Source organism: Pogonomyrmex barbatus, unplaced genomic scaffold (assembly GCF_055798465.1).
Source record: "Pogonomyrmex barbatus isolate J1 unplaced genomic scaffold, ASM5579846v1 scaffold7, whole genome shotgun sequence".
In the NCBI taxonomy this organism is placed as follows: Eukaryota; Metazoa; Arthropoda; class Insecta; order Hymenoptera; family Formicidae; genus Pogonomyrmex; species Pogonomyrmex barbatus.
Genome location: NW_028297171.1, coordinates 10,161,403 through 10,178,388, shown reverse-complemented (window position 1 = coordinate 10,178,388; position 16,986 = coordinate 10,161,403). Strand labels below are relative to the sequence as shown.

At 36.6% G+C, this 16,986-nt stretch overlaps 1 protein-coding gene across 3 annotated transcripts in view; it reads left to right on the top strand.

Moving 5' to 3' along the window:
• Window positions 1-16,986, top strand: part of crb (cell polarity complex component crumbs) — a 29,281-nt gene that overhangs the window by 7,729 nt on the left and 4,566 nt on the right. Inside the window, exons 2-16 of one of the 3 annotated variants that reach the window (XM_011647612.2) lie at window positions 7,187-7,557; window positions 7,864-8,044; window positions 8,452-8,625; window positions 9,615-9,942; window positions 10,182-10,642; window positions 10,996-11,237; window positions 11,369-11,597; window positions 12,084-12,550; window positions 12,847-13,118; window positions 13,299-13,701; window positions 13,879-13,896; window positions 13,972-14,448; window positions 14,635-15,381; window positions 15,442-16,258; window positions 16,473-16,845. In XM_011647612.2, coding sequence (XP_011645914.2) covers window positions 7,187-7,557; window positions 7,864-8,044; window positions 8,452-8,625; window positions 9,615-9,942; window positions 10,182-10,642; window positions 10,996-11,237; window positions 11,369-11,597; window positions 12,084-12,550; window positions 12,847-13,118; window positions 13,299-13,701; window positions 13,879-13,896; window positions 13,972-14,448; window positions 14,635-15,381; window positions 15,442-16,258; window positions 16,473-16,845 — 5,560 coding nt within the window. The remainder of the gene's footprint in view (window positions 1-7,186; window positions 7,558-7,863; window positions 8,045-8,451; window positions 8,626-9,614; window positions 9,943-10,181; window positions 10,643-10,995; window positions 11,238-11,368; window positions 11,598-12,083; window positions 12,551-12,846; window positions 13,119-13,298; window positions 13,702-13,878; window positions 13,897-13,971; window positions 14,449-14,634; window positions 15,382-15,441; window positions 16,259-16,472; window positions 16,846-16,986) is intronic. The other 2 variants (XM_089083388.1, XM_011647613.2) reach the window with 2 other exon arrangements.

The window sequence follows — 16,986 nt, the reverse complement described above, 5'->3', positions numbered from 1 at the left end:
CATGATTATTTGCGTAACGACGTACAGAGGGGAATGATTTTTCTTTCGGCAAACGCTAATTGTGAATCGCAATTTTCTTCTATTTTTATGAATGTCGCGTTCCAAAAAAGATTATTACGTTAAGAAAATATAAGTCTCGAACGTTGAGGCTTTATTGACTTTATCATATAAAATATTTGGAAAACCGTTTAAAAAATAGTAATTTGTTAAGTTTACTATATTCTATCGAAAGAGCGTCGATTTTATTATTCTTTTCGTATTTTATAACTCTTACATATTTTATAACACTTTTATTTTATCATATACATTCTCCATCGCGAAAGAGAATTCGCCACAAAGTGAATTCGCAAGATTTCAAAAATTTCACATCGTCGTCTCTTAAAAGTCTCTTTTCTTCAATTTTGAGGCATTTTCCTTTCACAGACCTTTCCTTCTAAATCTCTTTTAGTCCTTCGGAATCTTTCCGGTGAGGCTGCTGCAGCATTGCATTTGAGCAACAAAATGCAAGCCAACTCCTCTTACGCTTACGACGCTTGAAACGAAAAACGGTTAACAGCGGTTTCGTCTGGCCGTCAGGTAACAACGCAACGTTGTAATACGCTTCTCTTCCTACACGGCTGTATGTATGTGTACGTGCGTGTCGTTGTTCAAGGCACGCACCTAAGCGTGAAGCGAGGGACTCGTGCTGATGCACCAATGCGGCTTCCAACTGCGCGCTTACCTCACCCGGTACATTTTATAAATCAAAAAACAAATCAAGTTAACTGTACAAGAGTTGATGTAATGCAGATATAAATATTCGGGCTGAAAATTGAAAAATTTTAATTTAATAAGATCATTTTTTACAAAACCCGAATCGATTAATTGCGAAGTTACTTAATTTAGAAAACCCCAAGATAATAAATCGTTTTTAAATCGTTTTCAAATTTAACGTTTGGAATTATCGTTACACATTGTGAAATTTAAGAAGATTTTAAAGACCCGCGATCACGCGGCGATCGTAATGATCATAATAATAAAGAAATGAGGAAGAAGAGACACGGTCGAAAAATGTGCCTTTGATGACACGATGTACATCGCATGCATCTAATGCACTCTCGTAAGCCTTTGAGAGTCGCATGTCGTCGATCTAATCATCGAAACCTTCGAGTTGCGGAGATTGCGCTCCCGCGATAATTGAGCCCGGCTAATTAAATCGGGCGGTTTTTCTCTTTTTTTTTCCATTACTTGGCGAGAAAGCTTCGGGCCGAGTTCGCGCTCTACGACGAGTCGAGCGGAGCGCGATATTACAATGAGATTTAAAAGCGATCGATATTCCGTGCGTCAGACATACGGGTCGTACGACTTGTTCCGGAGGTTCTACAATCGAAGAGATCTAAAGGAAGGTCTAAAGTCGGAGAAAAATCGAAAAATATTTAAAATGGAAAATGGAATATGCGTGAAATGAAACCGTAAGTGACAAAAGACAGCAGAGAATTAAAGAAAGTAGCAAGAAAGCGGTATAACAAAGGGTGATAAAGAAAGGGTCAAATCACGCGATATGAATCCACTCCGTATGCAAAATATGTGGGAAAGCGAGATGGAGGCGTTGGCATTTCTAAGGCGGAACACCATATTCACCGTCGTCGGCAGAATGCAATTCTGTTGTGCAGTTATCCGTCATTATGCGCCAGGTTGCGGTACTCTCGCTCATTGCATCCTGCCACTTTTCTATCCACCTTTTGGTTCCTTGGCCTCGCTTTAAGAAAGGAACACAGAAAATTATATTAAAGAGAGAAGAGATAAATAGCAGATAGCAATCGGAATACAAGAAAATGAATTAAAAAATATTCAATATTATAATTTTTCCTTTTCAGAAATCTTTTAATTTAGTCAGACGTACTTTAGTATCGTGCAATTTTAAACTTATCATTAATATTTATAATATCAATAATTATGTGTTTAAACATTTAACATTTTTTCCTTAAAAAAAATTTAAATTTTCACGCATCGATCTGCATAAATATATACAAGTACAATGATTGTGTGGGGGCGTCAATGGCTTTTAATAATGTAGACGTAGAAAGTTTGTCGGCATTCCTCCCTCCTCTCGGGTCTGTCTCGTTAGTTAACTGCAACCTGCATCGCGACGCACACTATCGTGCATAATTCCCGTAGATAGCATACATGCTTGTTGTCTCTTCACCTCTCGCTTCTCACGGGAAAAGCTGACTTCTTACAATACGGAGATTAAACCTTTGCCTCGGTAATCAGCCTCCACACGTGCGAGATAAATCGTGCCAGATACTGTCATTTTCACAAATATAATAATAAAAAAGCCGTCGCAACCGTTTTTCAACTTTCAACAATAATTTTAATTTACTCTCTGATAATAGGTTTTTTGCAATGTGCATGACGTTTCGCTCTTACAATCAACATAAAACTAATAACTTTACGAATGTTGTTTTACATAATAAAATTGTGTAATATAATTTTATAAACAACAATCTATTATTATTTATAGAAAATATGCATAGGCACTTACGAGGGAATATTTCTGTTAAAAAATCTTATCGTAATGAAATGCCAATGGCTATATTTTGGCAATAAACAAAGGAACCTTCTTATTCGCGCGTTATAGACGACGCAACGCGATCGTTGAATTCCCACGTCAGTGTCAGTGAACCGAAAGCTCTGCAATACGAACTCGGCCATAACCGCGTGCAATATTACTGCTCTAGTTGCAGTTCTGTTTATCTCTACTTTCTTTTTTCAAAGATCAATACTCATTTTTGCGTGCACAATATGTCTCATAAACCTACTAAATATTATCTGAGTATTATTTCAAAGTTAATTTAATATATATCATTGATAATGTTGATAATTCATAAAACCGAAAAGATTTATTTATTTTATTGTCAATATTTCAATTTTGCGAATAACCATATGATGAAAAATTAGCTTTTATCTAAAATTTTATGAAATATAAAAATGTAAATATGTAAAAATTAATCTCTCACGTATATTATATTACACAAATCATCGATTTTTGTCAACAAAATAAAAATAGTCTATAACATTTTTTTCCTCGATCCATTTTTCCCATATTACTTTGTACAAACCGCACCGAATCGTTCTATGCGACTTTTCAGCGCATTCCAGTACTCGTCGGTATTCACCTACGAGAGCTGAGTTACACGATTCGACTGACTCACAATTGCCACGCCTTCGTCAAGCCGAGCATAATACTCTTTGTTGAATCGCACGGGAAACGCTGCTTTTCGAGACAGCGTGCCATGTTCTACTCCCGATTAGGCTAAATTAAATATGAGAGATGAAATCTTGAATTCAATGCCGATTACTATTATTATATGTCTCACGAGCAATCACTCGGTACTCGATGAAAATTGTATGATTGTTTTTTTATTAAATTCATTTTTTGGGAAAATTTAGTATTTCACCCTGACAGGGATACGAATTAAGATGACATTCTGAATGGAGTCCGAATGTGAGTCCGAGTAAATTCATAAATGTGTATTTCTTTTTGAATTTTGCTAACATAAATGACAAAATTTCTCTTGCAGAAGATATTGTTTATTTCATTTTATTCATCAAAATAACCATTATTTTGTTTCAGCAAGTTGCCAAATGTCGCTCTGTACATTAACTAAAGAATTCACAAAACATTTTATGTTAAATTTGATTATTTTAAATTATTGCTTTGCATATAAAATTAATATTCAACGAAACAGTAGAGAGTACTTCTTCTCTTTGTATGTTCTAATTGAAAAAATGAAAAAGAAACAAGTTATTTATTCGAAGAGAAACTGGTTTGCACTTCAGTGCCAAGAGAGCATATCGTATCTTCACAAAAAATTTCATCGACCAAAGGCGTGACTTACGATTATGTTATACATTTTCATGTGCAAAGATTATTTATCTCTGAATTATATAAATATTTCTATATTGTATGTATCTTATATAAAATATATATATATATATATATATATATATATATATATATATCTTCTAGAGAAATTTGTAAAACAAATTTTAATTGATTATTATTAATTTGTATAATATTATTTTGCATTAAATGATATCAAAATTTAAACGGCATATTATTTATAGAGCGTATTGCTAATTCCTTTATTAATAAATTTGAGAAAATTTGATTACATTTAATCAAAACTTCAATAATTCATTGGACAATAACTATAATAGAAAATATTTCTTTAGATTGAAATGGTTCTTTAGAAAGCATATCGCTTAAAAATTATTATACATGCCGTTAATTATTTGGATCGCGGAAATATTATGTACAGTATGTAGATCTTCATTTTACTGTTCCATTAATTGCAGCGAAAATCTTTTACGCCGTTACGCATCTTTAATCTAAAGGACACGACCAATTAAATTGCTCGCTCCACAAACTCAATCCTGTTAAATGATATAATATCAGTTCATTGCGCGCAAAATTGCCGAACCTAACTATCGACAGTTACCAGGTGCTTTTCCGGACGTAGACGGAGAAGAAACCGGTAGTAAATTAACTGACAATTCAATGGCATTAGCCGACTAACGGATTAATCATTCTATTTTCGTTACAGACATGTCTCTTTTTTAATATTCTTAAAATACATGGCACGCTTTCGTAAGCGATTGCGGTCGTCTCGCAGGTGTCCCGTAAGGATGCGTTCGCGGTATCCTTACGGATGATGCATGCAGGTTGTTATGCTTTCTTAACGGCAATTCGCCAAATCGTTACGACTAGACTGCATTGCTTCGCGATTCGTCATGAACGCGATACGTCCAATTGGGGGCCCACATTTTCGACTCCCCGCAGCGATTTCCGAACCGCGACAAAAGCCGTTACGTTATTTTCATGGCTTTCTACCGCTTAGCGTAACTCAGATCGTCAATCGCATTAAGCGAAAATAGGGTAACGAGACTAACGGATTAATCATTTCATTTCTAACTGCTGAGCGAGCGAGCGATTGCGCGGTTGACGATGCCCGTCCAAGTTAATCGTATACTGGAAAATATCGCAATTGTCTCAATTCAATCCTTCTTTTAAATTGAAAAAAAATGTATCTATGTGAGAATTTATGAATTAAGAGATTCGCTCGAATAATTACGAATATACTCTTCCCGATATAGCTCCTCGTACCTACACGATTATTCGTAAACCTCGTGTGGCAAATGCGTTTGTCTCATACAGGAAGATTGACTTCCGGTAATTCCATCATCGAAACAACTTGGATGGATCTCCGTTTATGTTTATAGACAAGTCAACATCACACATTTCGTATGCGGGACACGCGGACACGTGAGTTCCTCAGACGTCGTGTGCGCGTGTATCGTGAAAGAAGACTTACGCGAGATGTGACTGCTAATTAATATTTGCTCAATTGCGATATTATTTTGAATATTTATTATCTCGATCAAATTTGGTTTTAACCAAAATTTTGTCTGAAAATTATGCTTCAATTAAAATTGAATCGCCGAATATTTGTTAAATTATGAATATTTCTGACATTATAAATACGTTATGAATGTTTGTCATGTTATAAGTTATAAATATTTATGTTATTATGAAAAAATTAAATTTGGCCTTGTAAATGAGACACATTAAAATTTTGAATTTTTAATTTATCTTTCATATTTTTTTTCTTTTTAAGAACTAATTAATACGTTCCTTTTCTATAGATTCATGATTTCGTAAGTTATGATTATTGTGTTGAAATTTTTAAATTTAAAATTAGAGATAGATTAAATTTTGAAAACGACGACATTTTACAATCATTGACTCTATAGATCTTACTTAATTATCTTCACATTTCGTATATATATATATATATATATATATATATATATATATACAAGTTCTTGTCTGCCAATGTTCTCCAATTTTGAGTTTTCCATCTGCAACCGACTGCACTATACAGAGTAGGATCGATGGTGGCCGATAAATAATGCATGACTTCCACTCGCACACGGCATTGTATGGTTGTACTCGTAAGATAACGACTGTCCTCTTAGGAAGAAAAGAGATCACGCTCGCACGGCGTGAGGAAAATCTCTTCGCGCCTTCTTTTACGAGAATAAAGATGAATATCCGTGTAATCCCGGCAGCGAACATCCGTATTTTCGCGGCATCCAACATTCACGAGAACGGATACTCTTAAGATCTAAATTCCGAATGTGTAGAAAGTGCACGAAAAGACATGAGAAATTGTATACGACGAAGAATCTATAAAATTCTGTTAAAATTTTTATGAAATTTTAAGAAAAGAAAATTAATGAAATGATGATATTCAATAAATCTGATGTTCAATAAAATATACAGAAAATATACGTTATTGGTGTCAAGGATCTACACAAGGATGAAATACATGATTTACAAGAATGTAGTTATTCATAATCAAGAATCAGTGATATTGCGGAGATCAAGGTTTTACATATGTAAAGTGTGCGCTTGAACGAATATGAACAAGTTTTTTCTCACGCATAAGTGTAAACGCTCGTGACAAAATCATAGTTCATCCTTGGAGATAATCACATGCAAAGGAAGAGAGAGAGAGAGAGAGAGAGAGAGAGAGAGAGAGAGGGGCATTATGTAACTCGATGTGTATGCTCGCAGTGATAAATCGCGCTTTTCTCATGGGCAATCTCACCAGCGAGTGCCGAGCTCATTTCGAAGGGTAACTCAAGTGACTGGCTGTACTGGCCAATAATAAACCTTAGGAATTAAAAGGATTTTATTAAATGAGCAGAAAGTATAAGAAATATATAGAAACATTTTTTAATTTTTTATTGTTTTGGTTTTTAATTTTACAAAATGTTAGCTAACGTTATAAAAATGTTGAGAAAACCCTCTTGTTAACTGTTATTTTTACAAAATTACATATACAATTATTCAACAGCATAACAATAGTTGGCCTCCAATTTTCTGCGGAAATTGTTTTATTAAAAAAAATTAAAATTTAAATATTTTTTTCTACGTTGCATATTCAATAATATATTCTGAGAATTAAAAGCTCCATTCACAATGATTATGATCGATCAAAATCGAAATGAATCATGCAATTAATAAAATTTGTGAAATCTGCGAAAATTATAACGTCAACTACATCATTGTCACAGGATTTCAAACACATTTCATATTTATTTCGTAAAACGAAATTTTTTTATTTTTCTGTTACAGTTCTAGCCACTCTGTTGGCTGTCACTCACGAAGCTCCTCAGAATCTCAGACATCAAAACTATGAAGAGCATCCTCGTGAGGCCTATTTCAATGGCTCGGCGTTTCTGAAATTGGGCTCCTTTGTATCGGTGCACCGTCACAGCGGCCTTAGCTTCCGCACGTGCGATCCCGGTCGACTGTTCCTACAGAAATACAATGATAATTCGATCAGTCTTGAGGTGACGCCCGAGGGATTGCTGTTCGTGGCCGTGGTCGATCAGCAAAGGTATCGAGCCAGGCTGAACGCCAGGCTACTCAACAACGCCTGGCACAGCGTCAATCTGCTATTCAGGCTTGGGAATCTCACTCTAAATGCTGCAGGGCATACTCAGGTAAATTTATATGTATATATAAAAAAAGATATAATTATAGAAGCATTTATTTAATTAAATTTCTAATTCGACATAACATTGAAAATATTAAAATCAAATTCTCTTTACTTTAGGCAATTTGTCATAATTTTCAAATAAACTAATAAATGTAATAAATCGTGTTTGCTAAATAAATTTATTACTTTTAAATATTTAATAAGATAAAAAAACTAAATAGATTTTATAGATTTTTATTAATGAAAAGAAGTCGAGTTAATCTTAATTTTCAATGATATATAGCTATAAATAAAAAAAAATCTTTTTTAGATGGTTGCAAACGCGACTTACAATTACGCCATCCTAACGCTTCCCGACTATGACGTAAACAGTTCGCTCATAGTTGGCGAAGGATTCAAGGGTTGCATCCTTCAAGGCCCAGGGATCCTCTTTAACAATAGCATCAATAACGGAGTCATCTTCGGTCCCTGCCCGTTGGATTTCAAAGGATGTAAGAATCCATAATTCTTCTATTTGAATAATTTTTTTCTCTAATTTTATCGAAAAGTATTCTTGCACTAGAAAGTGTTGAGTAATCGCACATAAATAGAGATCAATATCGTAGTCGCTATACAATATAAGTAGAACATCCTTCAGCTAGAGTTACAGTTGATTTAAGCGTCGAGATAATATTGAGGTAGGTTGACAACATGGTCGTCGCAAAAGAAAAAAATTTTTTAGATGACCTCGTAGGTAATCATCGACCAATAACAGTATGCTAGATTATGAAAGAAAGAGAAAAAGAAGAAGAGTCGGAAAGATTGCTCTCAAAATTGTCGCACGTGTTTCTTTTTTTTTTTTCCTCGAGTAAGATGCACATATTGCATGCGAGTTTTGTGAGAAACAAAAAATTTTCAGGTGGAACGAGCGGCATCGGGGGTGGCATGGGCGCCTCCGTCGCCACTACCCCCGCTATGGATTTCTGCCATCACGAGCCATGCATGATGCATGGTAAATGCGTGTCGCGGCAGGATCGCTACGAGTGCCACTGTTACGCCCGATATTCCGGCAACAACTGTCAGATTGACAATGGTAGACTTCGTCGATATCTCGAATATGCGGGGTTTTACACGTATGTGGGGCGAGCGGATTCATACCCAACGCGCGCGTTAAACGGCAATGTTACGTCACGTAATTATGCTGTGACGAGAAAATATCGTCCTGTCGTCGTACATTTGCATTTTCATGTTTTATGGAAAGATTGCAAAATCAAATTAAAGTTAAATTAAGATATAAATTAATATTTTAACGTACGTGAAATATTAATTGAGAATTAAATGCAAATTAAAGTACGAAAGTGAAAATATAAACGAGACAACAAAAGATAATTTTTTAAATATAGTTCAATATGACATATATTTATATATTTTTGAGCGTATATTATTGTAGAAAGGTATATTTATCACAAATTAAAAAATGAAATTAATTTTGAGAAATAATTTCTTATATTTTTATATAATTAGAATGTGTACGCGTAAACGCTGCGTTTGGGTATAAAATACGCATTATTTTTGCCATTGATTTTCGTACATCATAAATATATTCTTATTTTGCTTTGAAACAGCTTGTAGAAACTTATAGAAACGCTTTTTGCCTTGCATTCCAACCAGCCTTTGCTTTCAAATCATGCTTACTCAATTACTTGTTTTTAATTTTTTACCTCTCAAGAAATCGCTTCAAAGTTAAGTAAAATAAGTTACTTTGTGAAAAATTGCGTAATTGAACGTGGCATATATTTTCAGCAATCTTATTTTTCTATTTAGTAATTTCGTCAACTAATAATTATTTATAATTTACATTTATAGTATTTTTACATTTATAGTAATGTACTTACAATTTACCTTTATTTTTACAAATATAGATATAAATATAACAAATATAATTAAAAAAAGAAATATGATTGTTTATTTTTGCATGCAATTAATATTATTGCAACTAATATCATTGCGACTAATCGTCCCAGATTTTCTTTTTTTACCAAGAAAGTATCTTTAACTGAGTATCTTAAATGTTTTTCTTAGGTCCGCCCTGTCAGACTGGCCCTTGCCGCAATGGCGGTACTTGCAGCGAGGATTCGCGCGGTGATTTCAGTTGCACCTGCAAGCCCGGTTTCACCGGCAATTTTTGCGAATCTCAACTGGGAGTGCGATTGTGCGAGCAGAATCCGTGTAGAAATGACGGTATTTGTTTAGCGCTGACAGACAACGAATACAAATGCCAATGTCAGGCTGGTTGGACTGGAAAGAACTGCGAAATTAATATCAACGAATGCGCTTCGAATCCGTGCAAGAACGGTGGCATCTGCATCGATGGAATTAATAATTATACCTGCAGATGCGACAGGACCGGGTGAGTCCTTTAAGCATCTTATTTTTAAGAATTTAAATTTTAAATTGCAATCTTTACCTCTCATTTACTCCCTCAATTTTCGTTTTTATGGACAACCTATATTTTTTCTTCATTGATTTGTAAAATTTCAAAGCATCTTAAATTTTACGGAAGTAAAAACTGTACAAATTCTTAGATTTTTATTTTGTACATATAATGATATGTGCATCTCGAACGCTCTTCATTTTTTTCCCCTTCAGCTACGAGGGTGTCAATTGTGACGTAGACATCGACGAGTGTCAGGCAAACCCGTGTCTGAACAACGGCGTGTGCTACGATTATTACGGCGCGTACATCTGCCACTGTCCAACGGGCTTCGAGGGTCAGAATTGCGAGCTTAATCTGAACGAGTGCTTATCAGGACCTTGTGCGAACGGCGGTGAGTGCATCGACGATGTGGGCACTTATCACTGCGAATGTCTTTCGGGATTCACGGGTCGCCACTGCGAACTGAGGGGTCTCTGCGAAAATGCGGCTTGTCCACCCAATAGCATCTGCGTGGAGGATGCTCATGGGCCACAATGCGTCTGCAACCCCGGCTTTATGGGTAATCCACCCAATTGCACTGTCAACTACTGTGCCAGCAACCCCTGCGCCAATGGTGGCACTTGCATCAGCGGTCAGCATGGTTTCAATTGCACCTGCTTGCCAGAATGGACAGGTAAAAGTTAATCGAAGTTGATAGTATTTACTTGTTGTTGTTGTAAAATCTATCTTTCTTTCCCTAACATTGACGCGAATATGATCCGTTTGATACATCATCAGCTCATAAATGTGTTCTCTTTTTTATAAATGTAATTTTTATTACTTTTATAATTAGCTTAATTATAATTGTATTCACAATTTTTTTTCTTTTACAAATTTCTTTTTAACTGTGAAACAGGTTTTATTACTATCTGCAATTTACGGCTGTAAATGAGAGATTTTTTTTTAGTTAGATTTAATTTAACTCATCATATTAATTTTTCGAAACATTTAGAATTTTCTTTTTAAAAGAGAGCGATATTTTTATAGGAAAAAATTGCCAGATTAACGTAGACGAGTGCCTGTCACAACCGTGTCAGAATGGCGGTACCTGCATTGACCGTGTCAATGGATACACTTGTAATTGCACCAGAGACTTTATGGGTGATAATTGCGAACAGGAATATGATGCGTGTGTCATAAATCCTTGTCAGAACAATGGTACCTGTACACTGATACTAAGATCAAAGAAAGAATTCGTTTGCGAATGTCCACACGGTTTTGAAGGCAAGGTATCGTAAACATTATGATACAAATATATAAATATATTTAAGCTTTATTTACATAAAATATATAGATTTTATGTTATATATGTGATTTCAAAGCCAGAGTGTAAGATAAATTCAATACGATGTAATTCAAGGTGTGCGACGTGAATATCGATGATTGTCTAGGCGTGGTATGCCCGAATAACAAGCAGATCTGCATTGACGGTATCGCTGGTTACGAATGCAAATGTCGCGAGGGCTACAGGGACCCCGATTGCACATTGATTGTAGATCACTGTGCGACGAAACCGTGCGGTAACAACAGTACGTGTGTCGACCTCGGTGAGCACGGCTTTGAGTGTAAATGCATGGAAGGCTATCAAGGTAGGTATTATCGAATCTGAGGCAATAAAATTACTTGCAAAATTGTTTCAAGAATTTTTTGGAAGTTTCGAAAAATTATTTCGAGACGTTCTATTTAATTATTAACATATCCTTTCATTTATTATTATGCTTTACGATTCCATGTAAATTATCTCTTTGAAAGTTTTATCTCTTTGAAAGAGAGAGAGCAGCAGTTTAAATTATTCTGGTTTATACCTTATACTTTTAATTAATATTTTTTAATTACATTTTTTAAATTTAATTACAATTTATCTCATATTAATTTTATTCTACCATTTTATCTTATCATACTGTAATTACATTAGAAATATGCATTTGTATTTATTATTTGTATTTGTATTTATTAAAAAACAAATTTTTATAACTGTATTATCAACAAAAAAAAAATAAATAAATAAATAAAATAATATTTCTAAGATTTTCTATTGCAAAGATGGAAACGTAATTGTTGAATATTATCTGCAGGTGAATACTGCGATCTTGATATAGACGAATGCAACTTGCCCGGTAATTCCAAGTTGTGCAATAACGGTATCTGCGTCAATACTGAGGGTAGCTACAACTGTTTCTGTCGACCGGGCTTTTCTGGTGATCATTGTGACATCAACATCGACGAGTGCCTGTGCAGTCCGTGCAAGAATAATGCCACATGTCTCGATGGCGTCAACATGTTTCAGTGTCTTTGTCAACCTGGTTATACTGGCAAGACCTGCGAGATAGATGTGGATGAGTGCGACAGCAATCCATGTCATAATGGAGCGCAATGTGTGAACGGCGTAGCATCGTATACCTGCATATGCCCAGCTGGTTTTCTCGGCGCCAATTGCGAGATCAATGTCGACGAGTGCGAATCGTCACCTTGCATGAATCAAGGAAAGTGCATCGATGGCGTGAACGATTATGTCTGTGACTGTAGCGATACCGGTTTTGAGGTAGAGTTTATTTTAGCTTGAAATTATGTACACGAAGAAATTTTTTTATAAATATTTTTCTCTTCAAATCTTATTTCTCATCTTTGAAGAAATTTATTATCATTTATTATCATTACCATTTATTATCACTAAAATTTAATTTCTTGAAATATATAACAATTTTTTGCGGTTTTATTATATTTAAGCAACGTTTTTATGTTATTTGAATTTCATTTTATATATAATATAATTTCAAAAATTTTAAGAAATTTAATTTTTTAATTACACTTTAAAGTTTCACCAACTTCAATTTTTAGGGTCCACATTGCGAGAATAATATTGACGAATGTCTGTCACGACCATGTATAAACGGTGGACTATGTCTTGATGGCATCAAGAATTATAAATGTCAATGTTATGCCGGTTACACTGGCAAGAATTGTGAGGTGGATATAAACGAATGCGAAAGTTCGCCTTGTCAGTACAATGGCACTTGCCTCGAACGGTCAAATAAGGATCTTTACAAGAGTGAGGCCTTGAATTTACCCGCGATCTTTACGCAGGAATTCAGTTACGCGAATGCCAGCGGGTGAGTCTTCTCTGAAATAAATTTCTTCAATAGTCTCTGATTTTTTTTTTTTTTTTAATTTAGAGCCACTGTTTTTCAAATCTTTTTTATTAATTTTAATATCAATTTTGAGTACATCTTATTACTACTACTTTCAAAGTTCCAAACCAAATAAAAACTAAGTTCTTAAAATCTCGACAGGTATGAATGCCTCTGTGTGCAAGGTGTCACCGGAAAAAACTGTGAGGTAAACATCAACGAGTGCGACAGCAATCCTTGCGGTCCAGGTACCTGCATGGATCGTATCGGCGGCTATACCTGCGACTGTGACGAGGGTTACGAAGGAGATCACTGCCAGCACGAGATCGACGAATGCAAGAGATACACCCCCTGCGAACATGGGGTATGCACTGACGCTAAGGCTGACTATTTCTGCACTTGCGAGCCGGAATACGGTGGTAAAAATTGTTCGGTGAAGCTGATGGGCTGCCAAGGCAATGCCTGCCAGAACGGTGGTACTTGCTGGCCTTACCTAGTGGACGAGACCATCCACAAGTTTAACTGCACTTGTCCTAACGGCTATCACGGCGAAGTGTGCGATTATGTAAGTATTTTTATTTTTTATAAAATTAACGACCAAAATTAACGACTCTTGAAGTTAAAGAATTTATAATAGGAAGAAAGTAGAGTAATTGTAGAGAGATGTTATTGTATTACAAAAGTGTTTTTCATTCACGCTTAATTATATATGCTTTATCGCACCCGTTAACTCTTTTCGAAGCGTTACTGGCGGAAGAAGGTGCGTAAATCGATTCCGTCATATAAACGGTTTTTATAAACATATTATGATAAGAGTTACTCGACAAATTCACAGGTGACAACGATGTCTCTAAGCGGCAGCTCGTATGTTCTGGTGAACACCACGCGCGACGAAGGCTATGATATCCAGTTTCGCTTTAGGACCACTCTGCCAAACGGGCTTCTAGCGATTGGTAGAGGTGTGACCATTTATATTCTCCAGTTAGTGAACGGCAAACTCAATATACATTCAAGTATATTGAATAAATGGGATGGAGTTTTCGTCGGTAGTGGACTCAATGACTCCAATTGGCAGAAAGCATTCGTGGCTATCAACGCAACTCACCTTGTTCTCTCGGCCAACGAAGAACAGACTATTTATCCCATCAGTCCTAACGAAGGGTCTAATTCATCGAATCACACGTCCTTCCCCACAACTTTTGTGGGAGGCAGTCATATTAGCTCCTTGAGCTTCCTGAGAAGATTATCCCGCTTACCCTCGTTCACTTTCTTCGTCGGCTGCATGGAAGATGTTGTCATCAACGGTGAATGGGTATGTCAATTTATTTTTATTTATCTCAGTTTCTATGACATTTAAAATCTCAAACTTTTTGCTTTCAAACTATCAATTCTGATCGTCAATCTGCAATTTTTTAATCTGCTCTCAATTTCCAAATTTTAATCGCATTGCCTTAAAAATCTTTGCAACAATGTTTGACGTCTCAACAATGTACCTTAGGTCTATTCAGGCACCACATCAAAAACTGTAAATATGGAGGATGTAGAGCCGGGCTGTCCTCGCGAAGCTCAGTGTTCGCCGAATCCTTGCAAAAATGGTGGTCACTGCACTGATCGTTGGCGCGATTTCTACTGCAAGTGCGAACGTCCTTATCTTGGTCACACTTGTCAATACAATATGACTGCTGCTACTTTCGGATATGAAAACATCACGAATGGCTACGTAACTGTGAGAGTCAACGATGCGGCCAGGCGCACCGTCAGCTCGGTCGTTGACATTTCTATGTTCATTCGCACGCGAGAGAGCCGCGGTGATATCTTCTATTTGGGCACGGAACCGGAAATTGATCAAAAGCCGCAAGAAAAGACTTACATAGCGGCACAGCTGGAAGGCGGGGAATTGCTCGTCAGAATCCAATTTAATGGTACAGAAGCTTACACTGTCGGCGGCGTGAAGCTCAATGATGGAAATAACCATCTGATCCAAGTGGCGAGGAACGTCACTCTCGTCCAAGTGAAGATCAACGGCACTGAGTACTTCCGCAAGACTATCAGTGCTACAGGAGATCTGAACGTGACTGTTCTCTATCTGGGAGGATTACCGCAAACGTCGCGGTATATTCGCCAAGTTGATAGCAGGCAGATGGAAGTGCAACAAGCGCCGCAAGTTAATTTTAAGGGTATCATTCAAGATGTGCAGATATCGAATGGCACAAGGACAATGGTTGTGGAATTCTTCCCGTTAAAGGTAATTGATGATTACTTTTTAAAACGTTTATATCTGTAAGTAACTATTATCTTCTTTCAGGCACAAGACATTCCTGCACCTATTCAATTCGGCAATATTTCCTTCGATCCTGAAAAAGTCCTCGAGGGCGTAGTGTCGGATGACGTATGCGTGAGCAGCCCATGCAATCACAACGGTACGTGCCACGTAACGTGGAATGACTTTTGGTGTCAATGTCCGCGTGGTTACACCGGCAAGACCTGCCAGGAAATGGAATTCTGCCAATTGCAAGATTGTCCGGCGGGATCACGCTGCCAGAATCTTGACGATGGTTACGAATGCATCGCCAATGCCACCTTTGACGGTATCTCCACCGCCTTTACGTACGTGTACAGTCATGCTACGGATGCTGTCAGCGACCTGCCACTCAACACTATTGAAATTACCTATCGATCCAACACCGGTGGCACGCTACTTCACATGGCGCCTCACATGGGCGACCAACATTTCACTCTGTCCGTCTTCAGAGATATCGTTACCGTATCCTGGCGACTCGATATAGAGAATCAGGGTATTATTTCTTTCGGCAAGAGTCAACCCGACGGAAATTGGACTTCGCTGCTCATCAGACTAAACAACAACTCCATGGAATGTGGTTATGCCAATCCTACTGAGGAGCAGCCTCACGTGAGTCCCAATTTCAGTTTCCAGCTGTGGTACGATCTACTAGCAGAAGGAACAGTCACCCTCGGTGGGCTTTCCTCCACCTTGTCTGATAGGCATACTTACGTCACTGTTGGATCCAAACATGAGAGAAGAAACGGGGTCGAGGGCAATAGCGTGGATTACAACGAGCATAGGCTAACAACCGTTATGCCGCCACATAGTATGATGTCCGGTGCGTATAATATTTTAATATAAAATTTTAATCGACTGTAAATGTTATTAAAAATATAATATAAAATAAAAGATAATATTAATATTTAAAATCTTTAAATTTTCATATTACTTTTAATATAGAATTGGTTGCTCTTCTTCTTTCTCTTTTTTGTTATATTATTTAAGCGCTTTTTCTTGGAACCAGTGAATTATTCTTTTTTCTCTGCATGCAGGAGAGCCGTTTAAGGGCTGCCTTGGCGAAGTACGCATTGGCAGCATGTTGTTGCATTATTTCACGTATGAGGAGGTTTACCAGAATGCAAACTTCACTCCGTTGGAGTTTCTGGAGTTACAAATCAATGATAATTCCACTCATCGCGATAGCATCGGCTGCCAGTTATGCTTTGACACCGACTGCAAGAATGATGGTTACTGTTTCGACAAGGCCAACAGCTATGTGTGCGAATGTCCGGCAGGCTATGCTGAGGACGATTGTTCCTTTAATATTGACGAGTGTGTTGAGAGCAAGTGTCAAAACGGTGCGACTTGCGTCGATGGTATCGCTAATTACACTTGCGTGTGTAAGAACGGCTGGCAGGGATGGCTGTAAGTATTTTGTCCAGAAAACAATAATTTACGAATAATAATTGATAAATTTACTATTAATGATATTAGTAATAAATTTACAATCAACATCACATGATGTCAACAGATGTAAAAAAATTTGTATACTGATATAAAATCTCC